The sequence below is a fragment of the Ranitomeya variabilis genome, chromosome 5 (assembly GCF_051348905.1).
Source record: "Ranitomeya variabilis isolate aRanVar5 chromosome 5, aRanVar5.hap1, whole genome shotgun sequence".
Taxonomy (NCBI): Eukaryota; Metazoa; Chordata; class Amphibia; order Anura; family Dendrobatidae; genus Ranitomeya; species Ranitomeya variabilis.
Genome location: NC_135236.1, coordinates 32,729,911 through 32,748,501, shown reverse-complemented (window position 1 = coordinate 32,748,501; position 18,591 = coordinate 32,729,911). Strand labels below are relative to the sequence as shown.

Here is an 18,591-nt window from a genome sequence, read left to right as displayed (position 1 = left end):
ATTAAAACCATGTCGAGGGCAGAAACAAAATGGATTTTTACACTGGATACTATTATTCCTAGAGGATTGAACAGTGGAATTGAATTGTTTGGTTTCCAATGATCCAATTTGCGGATGGCGGATATAAGGACTGCCACTAGGGGGTAGGGGCCATCCCTGAAGAAGGAGACGACAGCCATCGAGTGACATTTGGACAATTGGATTTTACATACATTTTCAGCAAGACCTTCCTCATCTTTATGGACTTCCGGTTAGGGTAAGAATTTTATTTGTCTATCGGGGGTCCTTCCGATTTCTCTTGTGCAGCTTATATTGGAACATCCAGTTGGATTCGAGAGAGGCGCTCCGGATTCATGTCATAGTGCAGATTTAGTTCATCTTTAGGCTATATTTAGTTTATATTTATTTACTTTAACATTGGTCTTCCTCCACAAGGGCTATAATCAGCGCGAATACCCTCATATGCAATCTCTGCATATATTTATTGCTTGCAAATATGCTGCCCTAGGTACTTTAAATGGACACAACCCTACTCGTAAGTCGTACTAAAAGTGCATATAACCTTTAGATACTAGCTAAGGCCAGCCTACACATTGGATTAAAGTCAACTGAACCAGTATAGATATTTAATACAAATACAATTTCAACATTTGTTTCCACCCCGTTGACAAATACAGGCCTGACTGTGAACATAATAGCACAGAGAATGCCCATGGCAGTCATTTATATCCCATGTCTTGCAGTTGAGCTTGCTGATAAAGACATTGTGCAAATCGAAATCAACTTCAATATAAATTTTCATACCATTAGAGATTGAATTAGCTTTAGAAACGATGTGGACATTGATGTGGATAATGATCTGGATCTTTCTACTGAAAGAGATAGCAGAGGAAATTACAGAACCAGTAACCAGAATCTTTGAAAATTCCTGGAGAACAGGAGAAGTCCCAGAAGATTGGAGAAGGACAAATGTTGTCCCTACCTTCTAAAAAGGAAACAAGATGGAGCCAGGAAATTACAGTCCAGTGAGCCTTACTTCTATACCAGGAAAAATCTTTGAACAAAATATTAAACAGCATGTATGTAAGTGTTTGTATAAGAATACAGTAATTAACCAGAACCAGCATGGCTTTGTAGCAAACAAGTCATGCCAGACTAATATAATTTCCTTCTAAGATGGAATTATTGACTGGGTTGATCAGGGAAATTGTATTTATTTCAATGCATGTTTACATCAGTTCTTGAGTATATCAGTGCATGACTACATCACCAGAACCACCATTAATACATGAATTCAGCACCAGAACTATGTTGTTAAGGGTTTAACATTTAAAGAGAATCTTAATTTTCGGTAGATATATGTGTTAGGTGTCGAGTTCCTGCCGCTGCACAGAGGGAATCTCGAACCATGTCCACTGCGGTCTCCCATTCTTCTCGAGCCGCAGTGGAGCCTGCTTGGCAGAGACTTCGGTCCCAGTGTCTGGCTCAGGCAGATACTGTGCGCTTGGTTACTGCTGCCCTTCCAGGTCCAGCCATTGTAACCAGAACTGATCAGCGGTGAGCAGGCGCTCCTGGGACTAAGTCCTGCTTTTCCTCTACTGAGCAGGGGACGACCTCTCACTGGAGGTCGGGGGTCACATGCTCAGGTCCTGTAGCAGCTCCTATTGGATCACTAGGAAGGTCCCAGAGAGCTTCCGCTATAAAAGGTTTGTATGGCCAACACGGCCATGCGCTGGTATAAACTTGATAACGTGTGTGTAGATGAATGACTGTCAATGGATGATAGCTCCTTAATCATTCCCATTCCTTGTGTTGTTGACTGCTCGTGAATGGTGGAAGCTATCTAGCGCCCGACAGTGCTACCTGCACACGTAGCACACGTTACAGTGCTTTTTGCAGTGCCTGTCTGTACGGCACCGTGCGCAATCAGTGTGCTTTCCTGACAGTCTATCAGTGTAGGGTGGGAATTCCTACTTGGACTCTGCATCTGACTCGGGGCATCCTCAGGCGCGGGCTCAAAAGCCACTGAGGGTCAGAGCGAGTCCAATCACCAGTTTAGTGGGGGTGATTCATAGGGATCCCACTAGTGTCTTGCAGCTGCACTGTCTAGAAGTGCACAGCTCAGGAGGCAGGACTATGACTTTGTACTGCATCCACTGTGCAGTGCACACTCTTCTGTCTCTTGATATGCGCATTTCAAACTTGTTTTTGCAGCAATTTGTGGGGTCTCATGACTGCGTCTTCCACTGAACTGCTCAAAATTGCAGGCCCTAAGACATTAAAAAAGTCCCAAAGTTTATTTATTCTTTAAGGTGCATTTATACTGCGGCTGATAATCAGAAGCCGAATATTGGCCACTCTAAGCAGGCTGTCAATCACTCGATGCCCAAGCAAACATTTGATTGTGGGGTGAAAATTATTTAATATCATCATTCTCTGCAGCACATCATCTGTGTACACGTGCTGCAGAGAACAAAGCTATTCTTCTTACGTACACAGGACAATCATATTACCAATCGATCTGCACACATGAAAGTGAGATCACAGCCTATTTAAACAGGCTATTAAAGCACCATTTCAGCATTTGTTTTCCGCACTGGAGTGGTGCTTTTACTGTAAGGTTCTCATGCATCTTTCTCATGCATCATTTTGGAATATCTTTCCATTAACCATCCTATTATACCAATTTATCATGCTCTTGTTACGCTAGTCACTTCTCACAGCCAAGCCATGAGTTAGAGTGGTCAAGGAGTCCAAGGTCAGAAGCCAGGAGGGTACGTCATAAACAGAAGGAAGAGACAAAAGTGTAGTCAGGTAACGTTCCAAAGTCAGAGTAACGGGAAGATACACCCCTACACCAGATTGGATGGCCAAGCTGTCAGTAACTGCATCCCAGACACCCTGAGAGGTGGAACCGTGAAATTACTCCCTCTTCTAGGGGGACCACCGGACCCTCAGGCTTTCAAAGAAATTATAAATGGAAGGAGCTAACTAACCGTTCGGCCTTCACATCTCGAGCAGGGACCCAGGATCTCTCCTCTGGTCCCTGTCCCCTCCAGTGGATGAGGTACTGGAGGGATATTACGGACCCTCTGGGAATCCACAACCCTCTGAACCTCATACTCCAGGCCACCATCCGCTGAAAGCAGAGGAGGCGAGGATAAGGGAGACAATGCAGAGAGAACATACTCCTTCATTTTTCGCTCCCCTTCTTCCCAGATCCATAACTTTTTTATTTTTTCATCATTATGGCCACGTGAGGGCTTATATTTGGTGGGACGAGTTATGCTTTTGAACAACATCATTGGTTTTACCATGTCGTGTAACAGAAAATGGGAAAAAAATTCCAAGTGCGGTGAAATTGCAAAAAATTGTTTTTTGTTTGGCTTTTCTCCTAGGTTCATTAAATGCTAAAACTGACCTGCCATTATGATTATCTGGGTCATTATGAGTTCATAAGACACCAAAGATGTCTAGGTTCTTTTTTATCTAGGTGGTGAAAAAAAATTCCAAACTCTGCTAAAAAAAAAAAAATGAGAAATTTTCCGTTACCCGTAGCGTCTCCATTTTTTGTGATCTGGGGTTGGGTGAAGGCTTATTTTTTGTGTCCTGAGCTGACGTTTTTAATGATACCATTTTGGTGCAGATACGTTCTTTTGATCGCACTTTAATGCGGCATAAAAAAAACCCTTAATTCTGGCGCTTTGATTTTTTTCTCACTACGCCGTTTAGCGATCAGGTTAATCCTTTTTTTATTGACAGATCGAGCAATTCTGAACGTGGCGATACCAAATATGTGTAGGTTTGATTTTTTTAATTGTTTTATTTTGAATGGGGCATAGGGGGGTGATTTAAACTTTTATATATTTTTAATTTTTTTCATATTTTTAAAAAACATTTTTTTTTTCAGTTTGCTTTAATAGCCTTCATGGGAGGCTAGAAATTGCCATAATTCGATCGTTTGACAGCGGCATTTAACTAGTTAATAGGCATGGGTTAATCGTGATTCCACCGGTGCCTATTACGAGCACATGTCAGCTGTTGAAAACAGCTGACATGTTTCAGCTTTGAGGTGGGCTCACCGCCGGAGCCCACATCAAAGCGGGGATACTAACCTTGGACGTACTATTCCACCCGAGGTCAGAATGGGGTTAATAGAGATTTATGGAATATGTTAGGGATGCAAAAGGATGGAGGAAGCTTTAATCTTAATGCCACAGGATAGACCACCTCCAGGATCTCATATGGACTTATGAACTTTTTCCCAAATTTGCAGATGGCACTTTAAGTGTAATGTTTCTAGAAGACAACCAAACCTTATCCCCAATCTTAAAAACAGGACCCACCGAACGTCTTCTATCTTCCTTTCGTTTTTGGCAAATCTGGGCAATCTCAGTATTCTTTTGAACCTCCCTCCAGACATCCCCAAGTCTCTGTACGGTGGCCTCAACCCCAGGGCGTTCAGAACTGATCCTAGAAAATTCACCAAAGTAGGGATGAAAGCCATAATTACAGAAGAATGGTGAGGTCCTGGTAGATTGATTTCCTCGACTGTTAAAGCAAACTCAGCGAGAGGTAAAAACAAAGACCAGTCCTCCTGCTGAGCTGCCACAAAGCACCTTAAAATTTGTTCCAAAGACTGATTTGTCCTCTCAGTCTGACCATTGGTTTCAGCTTGATCCTTAGTTTACTGCAAAAAGCTCTCCAAGAAACTTCCGGGAGGCTGGACCAAGGAATGGCTGCTTTTTATCCGAGCTCCCTGCTGGCCTAACCTAATCTACAGCCATCCTACCGGCTACGAATGAGGAGAAGCTGCTGGAAGCATGGATAGTACCTGGGCAAAGATCCCATCCATCGGATCTGTCTCTCCAGGCTCCTCGGAAGGCTCCAGGCGCAGGCAGCGCCATTCAGCATGGGCACCACTCATCCGCAGGCCGCTGAGGTAGCAGGGATCCCCAGCATCTGTCCTCGTGACTTCTGAGGCAGCGGACTGGGCAGCAGACCCCAAAACACCAGGCGGCTGGACACTGGGAGAGGAGCGGTGAAGCCTGAAGTTCTGGTCTGTAAAATAACCCGGGCCGGCGGCGGTGAGTGCAGAGGCGCAAAGGGGTGGGACAAATACAGCAGGCGCCATTTCCCCACTGCTCACAGCATTCAGCTGCAACTCTGTATGATATATCGGGCTGTAGGCTGAGCTGTCTACAGCTCCTCAAATATCCATTATATAGACTGAATTGCTGCAGCGTCTGATTTAAACTTTGGGGTGGCAGAAATGGTACACCATATGAGGCATGGGAGACAGGCTAACTCACTCCCCGATGATTAATTAACCTCTTATGGTCACTCCCTGCTATATAATTAACCCCTTGTGGTCCTCCACCATAGAGTCATACCGATCCGCTTCACAGGACACGAGCAACTATAAATACTACACTGAGGTCTATATATTCCTTCTCTTAACAATCAAATTGCTCCTGAAGTCTGATTAAGCCTTGAGAGTTGGGGTCAGCAGTGAGAGCTTGCTGTTCCACCTGCTCCCCATGTGAGCTACCTACTATATTGCAGCTTCTGATGTAAACACTTCTTAAAAACAACATCACCGCCTTCTTGTCACATTATTAATGTCAATGGTCATGGATAAATTTGTGGGCAAGCAAACTAAATGAGGTTAAGCCTCTCAAAATCATCAGGGTTCCTCTCCACCTAAATCTACTCCTGATGCTGGCAGCGAGACTTCACATTCTATAGCTGATGCCATAATGGAGCGCCTCATGCCTGAAATAAACTCCAGATTTGCTATCTTTCAGACCTCAATAGACTCTATAATGTCACTAGTAGGGTTGAGCGACTTTTATTTTTATAGGATCGGGTCGGGTTTCACGAAACCCGACTTTCTCAAAAGTCGGGTCAAGTGAAATCGGCTGATCCTATAAAAAAGTCGGGGTCGGGGTCGGCCGAAACACGAAACCCAATGCAGTGCAATGGGATACTATGGTTCCCAGGGTCTGAAGGAGAGGAAACTCTCCTTCAGGCCCTGGGATCCATATTAATGTGTAAAATAAAGAATCAAAATAAAAAATATTGATATACTCACCCTCGGATGCGCCCTGGTACTAACCGGCAGGCTTCCTTCCTAAGAATGAGCGCGTGAATGACCTGCGGTGACGTCGCGGCTTATGATTGGTCGCGAGCGGTCACATGGACAAGCCGCGACGTCATCTAAGGTCCTTCACGCGCTCATTCTTAGGAGGGAAGGCTGCCGGAAAGAAGCAGGGCGCGTCCGAGGGTGAGTATATTCCTATTAGGTATATACTCACCCTCGGACGCGCCCTGCTTCTTTCCGGCAGCCTTCCTTCCTAAGAATGAGCGCATGAAGGACCTTAGATGACGTCGCGGCTTGTCCATGTGACCGCTCGCGACCAATCACAAGCCGCGACGTCACCGCAGGTCATTCACGCGCTCATTCTTAGGAAGGAAGCCTGCTGGTTAGTACCAGTGCACGTCCGAGGGTGAGTATATCAATATTTTTTATTTTGATTCTTTATTTAACACTTAAATATGGATTCCGATACCGATTCCCGATATCACAAACATATCGGAACTCGGTATCGGAATTCCGATACCAGATTCAGAAGATCGCCGACCTCATGGCCGACCCCACACAGGGGTCGGGTCAGGTTTCATGAAACCCGACTTTGCCAAAAGTCGGCGACTTCTGAAAATGGCCGACCCGTTTCGCTCAACCCTAGTCACTAGTAAACAATCAGGGCACCCGCCTGGCTGAGACTGAGCAATGCATCTCAGATCTCGAGGATGCCACCAGGGAGTTGGGGGAACGTCTAGAGGGAAGGGAGAGAGTCATCACGGAGCTCCAAACTAAAATGGATGATTTGGAAAATCGATCTAGACCCAAAGGGCTGCAGGAATCTATCCACCCCTCTGAGCTGCTAAAGTTGATATCTGAGTGGCTGCCAAGGACTCTGGATATTCACCTGACATCGGGATCAATTGCTGTTGAAAGGGCACACAGAGTAGGCCCACCGAGAGGAGGGGATAACGATAGACCTAGACCGGTCTTATTTAAGGTCCTCGACTATCAGGACAAAATTCGCCTACTCGCTGCCTATAGGAAGAAAACACAGCTCTCCTACGACGGCCACAAGGTCATGATGTTCCAGGACTATCCAGCCTTAGTGGTGGCCAAAAGCAGGGCCTTCAACTCGGTGTGCAAGATTTTGGCAGATAAGAACATTAGATTTGGCCTACAATACCCTGCGGTGTTACGCTTTTACAAATCGGGGGAAAGCTGGGTCTTTGACAACCCAGTCAAAGCCCTGAAATATGTCCAAGAAGCCACTTGACCGCTGTGAGCAGCATCTGGAGTGGCTTACATAGTGACACTATCATAAACCGCATAAGGTGATGCCAACTGACAATCATTCGTCATGTTGTTGATATTTGTTGCTTTCCAAATTCGGTATCATATATTGCGATGCAGGTTAAAGGGAGAGCCCAGGTTATGCTTGCAGTTAAGAATGTTAGGGTTAGGGGGGTATTTGAGGGGGACGGACTCTACATTCAATTTCGGGAATTTAACAACCCGGGGATTCTCGTGCCTACTTGCTGGGATAGGCAGGGATCCAATTCTCATCTATTGGTTAAAATTAATCTGATTTCACGTACTGGAGTTGGTTAATGGCAGATATCTGTTGTGAATTCTGCTCTTGGGCTCCCTCCGGTGGTTGTAAGTGGTAGCGCTGCTGTCTCTGAATCACAGCATTTATCAGGTGTGTTCACTTTTTGCAATTTGGACTGGGCTATTTAGTCTTGCTTCACCCTTTAGTCAGTGCCAGTTGTCCATTGTTCCTGGAGGATTCACATCCCTGCCTGGTCTCTTCAGCTTTGCAGTTCTTTTCAACAAAGATAAGTTCTGGCCTTGATTTTGCTGTCCACATGCTGTGGTCTTATTGTTCAGTTCTTTTCTATGTTTTCTCTTGTCCAGCTTGGTCTGTATAAGGATTTTTTTATCCAAGCAAGGTATCTCTGGAGATGCAGATATACCCTCCATATCTTTAGTTAGCTGTGGAGATTCTGTATTTTCTGTGGTGGATATTTTCTAGTGTTTTAATACTGATCGCATAGTACTCTGTCCTATCCTTTCTATTCAGCTAGAAGTGGCCTCCTTTGCTAAATTCTCATTTCAGTCTGTGTATGCTTTTTCCCTCTCCTCTCACAGTCAATATTTGTGGGGGGCTGCCTATCCTTTGGGAATTTTCTCTGAGGCAAGATAGTTTTCCCTTTTCTATCTCTAGGGGTAATTAGTCCTCCGGCTGTGTCGAGATGTCTGGGGAGCGCTAGGTACATTCCACGGCTACTTCTAGTTGCGGTGTTAGGTTCAGGGTCTGCGGTCAGTACAGGTACCACCTTCTCCAGAGTGCATCTCATGCTGCTCTTAGGCCACCAGATCATAACAGATATCACTGGGCAAGAAAAGTCCATTGTGACGTCTCTTTTATGGTGTTCATGGAACATCAACAGACTAAATTCCCCAGTCAAAAGGAGAAAAAATCTTAAATTATCTGCATCGTGAGAATTTAAAAGAAGAAAATGTCCAGCTTCACCGAATCCATGAAAAAAAGTTTTCTTTATTCACAAACTTAAACATAGAGGATACAAACTTCAGCACAAACCATATGGGTGTGAATCTCAATGCGTTTCTGGAGACCAAGCTCCCTTAATCATGACACTGGGACACATCCCACATGATTGTGGGTGGAGATTTTAATGTGGTACATGATACTGATATGGATAAATCCAATCCCCAGTCTCCACACATATCCACACATAGGAGACTTATACATTCCCTCTTAGACAACTTGGGGTTGCTGGATGTCTGGAGAGTGCAACATCCTGTTGAGAAAAAATTTTCTCATTACTCACATGCTCACGATTCCCATGCTAGAATCGACTACTTGGGCTCTTCACTCATGCCACAAATCTTACAAACTAAAATCCTAGACATCCATATTTCAGACCACGCACTGAGGACTTTTAAACTCAGACTAACTAACCCAATTCACTTTCACAAGAAATGGAGGCTTCCTTCATACCTATACCATTCAGAAGATTTAAAAAAAATTCCTACAATTTTCATGGTACACCACAAATTAGATAACCAAATACATAGTGAAGCACCACATCTCTTCTGGGACACCTCTAAAGCAGTGTTGAGAGGGCAAATAATTTCATATGTGAGCCATATAAAGAGACAGTTGCAAGAGCCGGCCCTGGAGACGCAGAAATCCCTGACATTATCACATTGAAATGTTAAATCAAATAATACACACCTCACAAAAAACAATACCTTGAAGCAAAAGAGACAGCGGATGCCTTAGCCCACGAACGTGCCATTTATAGTCTTGATTACCAAAAGCAAAAATATTTTAAATGGGGCAGCAAACTGGGCAAATTACTTGGATCTCTCACTAGACCATATAGAAAGGCCACAAGGATACACAAATTTGGAATGGGGATGGCGTCATCTTGACTGGGAGTGAGGAGATCACAGAAGAGTTTAGGTCATTTTTTGGCTCTCTTTACAAAGCAGAGACAAGGGAAGGGGATGAAATATTCAAATTTTATACAATCGGATGTGGCACCTTTACTGACAGAGGAACATCGGGAGATTCTTAACGCCCCTTTGGAGGTTATCCAAACCATTAGCAAATTGAAGCTCTCTAAGTCTCCAGGACCCGATGGGTATGGCAATGAATATTACAGAGTTCTGGGGGGAGCTGTGGGTCCACACCTTTGTGGGATCTTCAATCAGCTGGATCAGACTGGGCAGCTACCGGATTGCTTCAATGAAGCAGATATAATACTGCTCCTCAAGCAAAAGACTCTTAACCTGTGGAGGGCTATAAGCCAATCTCGCTCTTAAACTTAGACTTTAAAATTTTCACTAAAATACTTGCAAATAGAGTTCAACAGATAATTCCCAACCTGATACTACCTCAGCGGATTGGTTTTATTCACGGTAAATCTATAATGTACAATAAAAGGACAGCTTTGGGGGCTATTTCTTATGGAAAAACTCACGGTTGCCTGGGGACTATTGGGGTCAGTCTAGGCGCCGATAAAGCATTTGATAGGGTAGCCTGGGACTATCTTTTCGACGTCCTGGCGTTCAGAAATTTCGGTTCATGGTTTTGTGAGGTGATCAAGATGATATATAGAAACCAGGTGTCCAGGCTGCCCATAAATGGCATACTCTCACCCATATTCGACATCCAGAGGGGCACCCATCAAGCATGCCCTTTATTGCCCCTACTTTTTAACATAGACCTGGACCCACTGCTTAGAACCATTTAAAATTTACCAATGTATAGAGGCATAAGGATTGGGCCCACTCCACATAAAATTGCGTCATTTGCCGATGACATCTTTCTATTTATCACAAATCCAATTAAGGCCATACCAGTTATCATGAAGGTCCTAAGTAGAGATGAGCGAGTATACTCGTTGCTCGGGTTTTCCTGAGCACGCTCGGGTGTTCTCCAAGTATTTCTAAGTGCTTGGAGATTTAGTTTTCATCGCCGCAGCTGAATGATTTACAGCTATTAACCAGCTTGAATACATGTGGGGATTCTCTAGCAACCAGGCAACCCCCACATGTACTCAAAGGTTGTAAATCATTCAGCTGCTGCGATGAAAACTAAATCTCCGAGCACTAAAAAATACTCGGAGATCACCCGAGCGTACTCGGGAAAACCGGAGCAATGAGTATACTCGCTCATCACTAGTCCTAAGTCATCTTGGCAAATGTTCAGGCTTTAAAATAAATTATAACAAATCCAAAACTCTGGCTCTGTTTAAACAAGGGAAATTGAACAATCCTACACTCCCTTTCAGATGGAGCACATCTCGATCACATAATTAGGCATCCACTTTCCGGCAGATTTGTCATCGCTATACCATATTAATATTAGACCCTTGATTACTTCAACAGTTAACCTTTTAAACGTACTGGAAGCATTTTGCCTTGTCCTTTTCGATATCAGATGGTTATATTCCCTAAACTTATGTACGTTTTCCAAACACTATCCCTTTTGTTGTCACAAGCGGACATTAAAATCCTGAACACAGGTTTTAGGAATTTTATTTGGTGGAAAAGAAAGAGGATCACGCATAGGTTTAACCCCTTTACCCCCAAGGGTGGTTTGCACGTTAATGACCGGGCCAATTTTTACATTTCTGACCACTGTCCCTTTATGAGGTTATAACTCCGAAACGCTTCAACGGATCTTGGCGATTCTGACATTGTTTTCTCGTGACATATTGTACTTCATGATAGTGGAAAAATTTCTTCAATACAATTTGCGTTTATTTGTGAAAAAAATGGAAATTTGGCGAAAATTTTGAAAATTTCACAATTTTCAAATTTTGAATTTTTATTCTGTTAAATCAGAGAGTTATGTGACACAAAATAGTTAATAAATAACATTTCCCACATGTCTACTTTACATCAGCACAATTTTGGAACCAAAATTTTTTTTTTCTAGGAAGTTATAAGGGTTAAAAGTTGACCAGCAATTTCTCATTTTTACAACAAAATTTACAAAACCATTTTTTTTAGGGACCACCTCACATTTGAAGTCACTTTGAGGGGTCTATATGGCAGAAAATACCCAAAAGTGACACCATTCTGAAAACTGCACCCCTCAAGGTGCTCAAAACCACATTCAAGAAGTTCATTATCCCTTCAGGTGTTTCACAGCAGCAGAAGCAACATGGAAGGAAAAAATTATCATTTTACTTTTTAGTCACAAAAATGATCTTTCAGCAATAATTTTGTAATTTCCCAAGGGTAAAAAGAGAAAAAGGACCTCAAAAGTTGTTGTCCAATTTGTCCTGAGTATGCTGATACCCCACATGTGAGGGGGAACTACTTTTTCGGCACATGGCAGGGCTCAGAAGGAAAGGAGCGTCGTTTGACATTTTCAAGCTAAAATTGGCTCGAATTGAAATCGGACGCCATGACGCGTTTGGTGAGCCCCTGATGTGCCTAAACAGTGGAAACCCACCACAAGTGACACCATTTTGGAAACTAGACCCCTAAGAAACTTATCTAGATGTGTCGTGAGCACTTTTATCCCCCAAGCACTTCACAAAAGTTTATAACGCCCGGGCGTGAAAAAAAAAATCCTATTTTTTCCACAAACATGATCGTTTAGTCCCCAATTTTTTATTTTCTCAAGGGTAGTAAGAGAATTTGGACCGCAAAAGTTGTCCAATTTGTCCTGAGTACGCTGATACCCCATATGTGGGGGTAAACCACTGTTTGGGCGCATGGCAGGGCTCAGAAGGAAAGGAGCACCATTTGACATTTTCAATCTAAAATTGGCTGGAATTGAGATCGGACGCCATGTCGCGTTTGGCGAGCCCCTGATGTGCCTAAACAGTGGAAAACCCCCACAAGTGACCCCATTTTGGAAACTAGACCCCCTAAGGAACTTATCTAGATGTGTTGTGAGCACTTTTATCCCCCAAGTGCTTCACAAATGTTTATAACGCCCGGGCGTGAAAAAAAAAATCCTATTTTTTCGACAAACATGATCGTTTAGTCCCCAATTTTTTATTTTCTCAAGGGTAACAAGAGAAATTGGACACCAAAAGTTGTTGTCCAATTTGTCCTGAGTACGCCGATACCCCATATGTGGGGGTAAACCACTGTTTGGGCGCATGGCAGGGCTCAGAAGGAAAGGAGCACCATTTGACATTTTCAATCTAAAATTGGCTGGAATTGAGATCGGACGCCATGTCGGGTTTGGCGAGCCCCTGATGTGCCTAAACAGTGGAAAACCGCCACAAGTGACCCCATTTTGGAAACTAGACCCCCTAAGGAACTTATCTAGATGTGTCTGAGCACTTTTATCCCCCAAGTGCTTCACAAAAGTTTATAACGCCCAGGCCTGAAAAAAAAAAATCCTATTTTTTCCCACAAAAATGATCATTTAGTCCACAATTATTAATTTTCCCAAGTGTAACCGGAGATATTGGACCCCAAAAGTTGTTGTCCAATTTGTCCTGAGTACGCTAATACCCCACATGTGGGAGAAAACTACTGTTTGGGTACACTTCGGGGCTCGGAAGGGAAGTAGTGACGTTTTGAAAAGCAGACTTTGATGGAATGGTACGCGGTCATCATGTTCCATTTGCACAGCCCCTGATGTGCCTGAACAGTAGAAATCCCCCACAAATGACCCCATTTTGGAAACTAGACCCCCTAAGGAACTTATCTAGATGTGTCGTGAGCACTTTTATCCCCCAAGTGCTTCACAAAAGTTTATAATGCCCGGGCGTGAAAAAAAAAAATCCTATTTTTTCCTACAAAAATGATCATTTAGTCCCCAATTTTTAATTTTTCCAAGTGTAACAGGATAAATTGGACCCCAAAAGTTGTTGTCCAATTTGTCCTGAGAATGCTGATACCCCACATGTGGGAAAAAATACTGTTTGGGCACACGTCGGGGCTCGGAAGGGATGTGGTGACGTTTTGGAAAGCAGACTTTGATGGAATGGTCTGCAGGCGTCATGTTCCATTTGCAGAGCCCCTGATGTGCCCAAACAGTAAAAAAAAAAACCACAGGTGACATTTTGCAAACTAGACCCCCAATGAACTTACATAGATGTGCCCCCTTTTTGGAACTAATCTACTGTTTCCTGTAAAGTAAATTAGTAGTGCATGGAGGTGTGGTACAATTTGAAGCAATCCTTCATACACAGGCCAGGTTTTTCGGGGCAGATGTCGCATTGATAAATGGTGTCCTTGCTTATTCCCCTTTTGTAACACACTCGGCACCTTTTTTGCAACTTACCTCTTTTTCCAGTTTGCGGGACCTCCCCCGGGAAATGCTGACCTGGTACGATACGAGCACCTTCAGTTCCGGAAGTACTGGGGCCCGCTCCTTCCCTCGTGCCAAATATCAGGGCCTTAACCACTACCTCCTGGAACTGAAGGTACGACGTATCAGTGTGGCGTGCACATCGTGACAGCATGAAAGCTTTTTGCATTGCCATTTGTACAATGTACATGTACAGCTTTTTGTACCACACCTTGGCCTTTCTCAAAGCACTGTACGGTTGGAGGAGTTGATCAGAGAGATCAACACCCCCCATGTTTTTGTTGTACCCCAGTACACAGTCAGGTTTGCTGACCTGTGTAGAGGTACCCCGTACAGTGCTGAGGGCACTGCCATCACCGTGTATGGTGGTCAAGAGAAGGACATCCCTCTTGTCCTTGTACTTGACCACCAGCAGGTGGTCGCTACATTGGGCTTTGCTCTCACCTTTCCTGAGCATCTGCCCAAGCAGTGTCTTTGGGAGGCCTCTATGATTTTTGCGGACAGTACCGCAGGCTGCGGTACCTCGCGCAGAGAGGGATTTGTAGAGTGGGATGCTGGAATAAAAGTTATCAGTGTAGAGGTGATAACCTTTATCCAGCAGTGGGTGCACCAAATCCCACACTATTTTCCCACTCACTCCCAAGACAGGGGGACACTCAGGTGGTTCAATCCTGGTGTCCTTCCCTTCGTAGACTCTAAAGCTGTAGGTGTACCCTGAGGTACTCTCACACAGCTTGTAGAGTTTGATTCCGTACCTGGCCCTCTTGCTGGGCAGGTGTTGACGGAATCTGAGCCGCCCCTTAAAATGAACCAAGGACTCATCCACGCAGATGTCCCTTTTGGGCACGTACACTTCACCAAACTTTTTGTTGAAGTGTTCGATGACCGGCCGAACTTTGAACAGACGGTCAAAGTTGGGGTCATCTCATGCGGGACACTGTGCATTATGGGAATAATGCAGGAACTTATGGATGGCCTCAAAACGCGTTCGGACCAAGACCATTCAGAACACTGGAGTGTTGTATAAAATATCAACGCTCCAATATTGCCGAATTTCTGGCTTCTTCAGGAGCACCATATGAAGCATCAGGCCCCAAAACTGCATCATTTCAACTGCGTCTACAGGAGACCAGTTAGAATATGATGAACCGGTGTTTTGCTCCAAAAATTGACGAGCGTACAAATTAGTTTGCTCCACCATGAGGTTAACAAAATCCTCAGAGAAAAAGACTTTGAAAAAGTCTATTTCTGTGAGGCCGGTGGTGTCAAACCTGATTCCTGATTCTGCCACAAAATCAGGAATCAGTGGCTCGTAATTTTCGGGGGGCGAGGTCCATACGGGGTCCGAAGAGGGGCGCGCTGGTTCATCTTCAGGAGTGGGCCCTGCCTCATCTTCATGAATGATGGGCACTGCTTCTGTCCTGCGGCGTCTGCGTGGCGGTTCCGCAGGGCCGGAGGAGGAAGATGAGGAGGGGGAAGAGGATGAGGAAGAATCAGAAAAACAAAGAAAAGTGGAATCCTCTCCCTCGCTATCAGTGTCGGAGGCAAGGAAAGAATATGCCTCCTCCGCTGAATAGCGCTGTTGGGACGAACGGGACGAGCGGGACATTTTTTTTGTGAGTATGGTGCTTTTGTGTACTTTATTGGTAACTATGTGTACGTGTGGGGGGATAGTGTTTGGTGCAAACTATTCTGAAAAGAAAAAGCTAAAGGAAAAAAAAAGCAAATGGGGAGAAAAAAATACCTGTGAAAGGAAAAGTCTAAAACAGCAGGCCCTAGCTCTGATAAGTGAACCGCGTCACTTATCAAATTTCGGCGCCTGCTGGGTGTGCGAATGGGGATGTGGAAAAAACGCCAGGTACGAGAGCTCTGATAAGTGAACCGTGTCACTTATCAGAGTTCGGCGGCTGCTGGGTGTGCGAACGGGGATGTGAAAAGGGAAGGCACAGATTAGACACGGCGGCTGGGGGAGCGCACGGGGATGGGGAAAAAAAAAAAAAAAAAGGGAAGGCACAGACTAGACGCGGCAGCTGGGGGAGCGCAAGGGGATGGGAAAAAAAAAGAAAAGGCACGGATTAGATGCGGCAGCTGGGGGAGCGCAAGGGGATGGGGAAAAAAATAAGAAAAGGCACGGATTAGACGCGGCGGCTGGGGGAGCGCAAGGGGATGGGGAAAAAAAAAGAAAAGGCACGGATTAGATGCGGCAGCTGGGGGAGCGCAAGGGGATGGGGAAAAAAAAAGAAAAGGCACGGATTAGACGCGGCGGCTGGGGGAGCGCAAGGGGATGGGGAAAAAAAAAAAAAAGACACGGATTAGAAGCGGCGGCTGGGGGAACGCAAGGGGATGGGGAAAAAAAAAAGAAAAGGCACGGATTAGACGCAGCGGCTGGGGAGCGCACGGGGATGGGGGAAAAAAAAAGAAAAGGGAAGGCACAGATTAGACGCGGCGGCTGGGGGAGCGCAAGGGGATGGGGAAAAAAAAGGCACGGATTAGACGCAGCGGCTGGGGGAGCGCACGGGGATGGTGCGGCTGCTAAATTTGGACACGGATACGGCGCAAGGTGGGGAAGGGGGGATGGAGCAAGGGGGAATGGGGGGGATGGGGCAAGGGGGGATGGGGGGGTGAAAAGAGATCGGGCCGGGATCGGGCTATCAACTCTTACGGTTTGTAGTCTCTCTTCTTTCTTCTCTCTTCTTTTTTCTTTCTTTAGCAAGAATTGTGGTGTCACAGGCTAATCCAGGGGGTTTTAGCCGATGCCTGGCGTTGCCAGGCACTGGCCTAGCATCGAGTACATCGGTACTCGATCCTAGCCTGGGACCTCACTGTTTCAGCCAAATTGATTGGCTGAAACAATGAGAAAGGCTGCGATTGGCTGCTCAGAATTGAGCAGCCAATCACAGCGATCGGGAGGCCGGGGGGGCGGCAACAGGCCCCAGGATGCCGACACCATCTTCCTCCAGGTAAGATGGCGTCGGAATTTTAATGCGATCACTGCGACTTAAGTCGCAGTGTCGCATTAAAGGGCATGACGTACTATTCCGTCCTTGGGAAGTAGGGCCCACCCCACATGGACGGAATAGTACGTCTAATGACAGAAAGGGGGTAATAATATTACTAGCCCCTAAGGAGGAGGGTGGCATAAATTTCCCACTATTGATTGGATAAGAGCAAATTCACATTTTGCAAATGTACTTTTAGATTAACAATTAAGCCCTCACATCTCACTACCAGCATTACTTCATTTGGCCAATGATGACCTTCCGAAAGACATAAGAGACCATCCCACCATGTGGCAGACTATACAAGCTTGGAGGAAATGCAGGAGACTCTGTCACATAAAATCTGATTCCTCTCCCTTTCTACCATTCCTGGGTAACCCAGGCTTTAGAAGAGGTAATCCACCCTCGTCTTATACATTGCTCGCTAGACAAGGCTGCACCTTGGCAGCTGACCTGCTGGACAATAGGTTTTCCACACTTACATTTGATGTTGCAGCACAACGTTTTCCAATATTTGTATATAAACTCTTTCTTTTTCTTCAGGCAAGGAGCCTAGCTCTAAAAAGCATAGCAGATATAGGAGAAGGAGGGGGGAGGAACACTATAGATGGCTTCCTTAGGACCGTGAGGACGCAAATAGCCTCGACAAGCAGTATTTATATACTGTTATGCAAGCAATGGTCGTGGGAAGGCAGAAATACAGGCCCTGCACTTTGGTTAATGATATACATGACATCACGTTCAGGGACATACTAGAAGTCACTATATTACAACGGAAAATCATCCTTTCCAGTAGTTATACAGACATGACCTTGTTACGCCATCATAGAGCTTATGTTACTACATACATCAAGTCTAAAATGTCTCCCTCAGGTACTTTTGTTTGCACCAAGTGTGGTATGGGACACACTGACATATATCATCATATGTGGGGATGCACCAAGGTTCAAAAATTATGGAGGTCTATTCATGCTGAACTCCAGAATCTCTGCGGGATCATATTTCCACTTACGCCGCAGTGGGCTATCTTTAATATTTTAGACAATACTCAACATGAGTTCCCAAAACACATTAAAGCCATGTTGGTAATTTGGGCCTCAGCTGCCAGGAAAGGTATCCTGCAACACTGCTAACCCCCAAATCACTCATGCACTCCAAAATAATGTTTCTTTTTAGGATGGATTGGCTTAACACACTAACGAGCAAGGAAAAATTAACTGGGAAGTTTCTACGTACATGGCCACTGTTCATACCATCACTCCCTCAAGACAAACTCAGCACACAATTCGAAAAAGCTCAGCGGTGCCACTTCTATACCTTGAGACCTTGGCTTAACAATTGAATGTGGAGAAGTTAGGGGGGAGCGTAAGGTTAGGGGGAGGTTGGGAGGGTAGTGGGGGGGATGTTTATGACTGTTATAAAAGTTTGTTCTTTCAAGGAAATGTACAATTTTCTTTTTTTTGTTACGCTCTTTCAACTCAATAAAAATAAGTTGAAAAAAAACAACAAAAAGCTCTCCAAAATTTAGAGACAAATTGTACTCCCCTATCAGACACAATGTTCAGAGGAATCCCCCGTAATCTTACAATATGAGAAATAAACAACCTGGAGAGTGTCTCTGCATTAGGTAATCCTGACAAAGGAACAAAATGAGCTTGTTTGTTGAATCGATCACCTACCACAAAGAT

The 18,591-nt window shown here is 44.7% G+C and overlaps 1 protein-coding gene across 1 annotated transcript in view; it reads left to right on the top strand.

Moving 5' to 3' along the window:
* Window positions 1-4,771, top strand: part of LOC143774780 (extracellular calcium-sensing receptor-like) — a 46,842-nt gene extending 42,071 nt beyond the window's left edge. The window contains exons 7-8 of the mRNA XM_077262545.1: window positions 4,420-4,522; window positions 4,657-4,771. Coding sequence (XP_077118660.1) covers window positions 4,420-4,522; window positions 4,657-4,771 — 218 coding nt within the window. The remainder of the gene's footprint in view (window positions 1-4,419; window positions 4,523-4,656) is intronic.
* The last annotated feature ends 13,820 nt before the right edge of the window (window positions 4,772-18,591 follow it).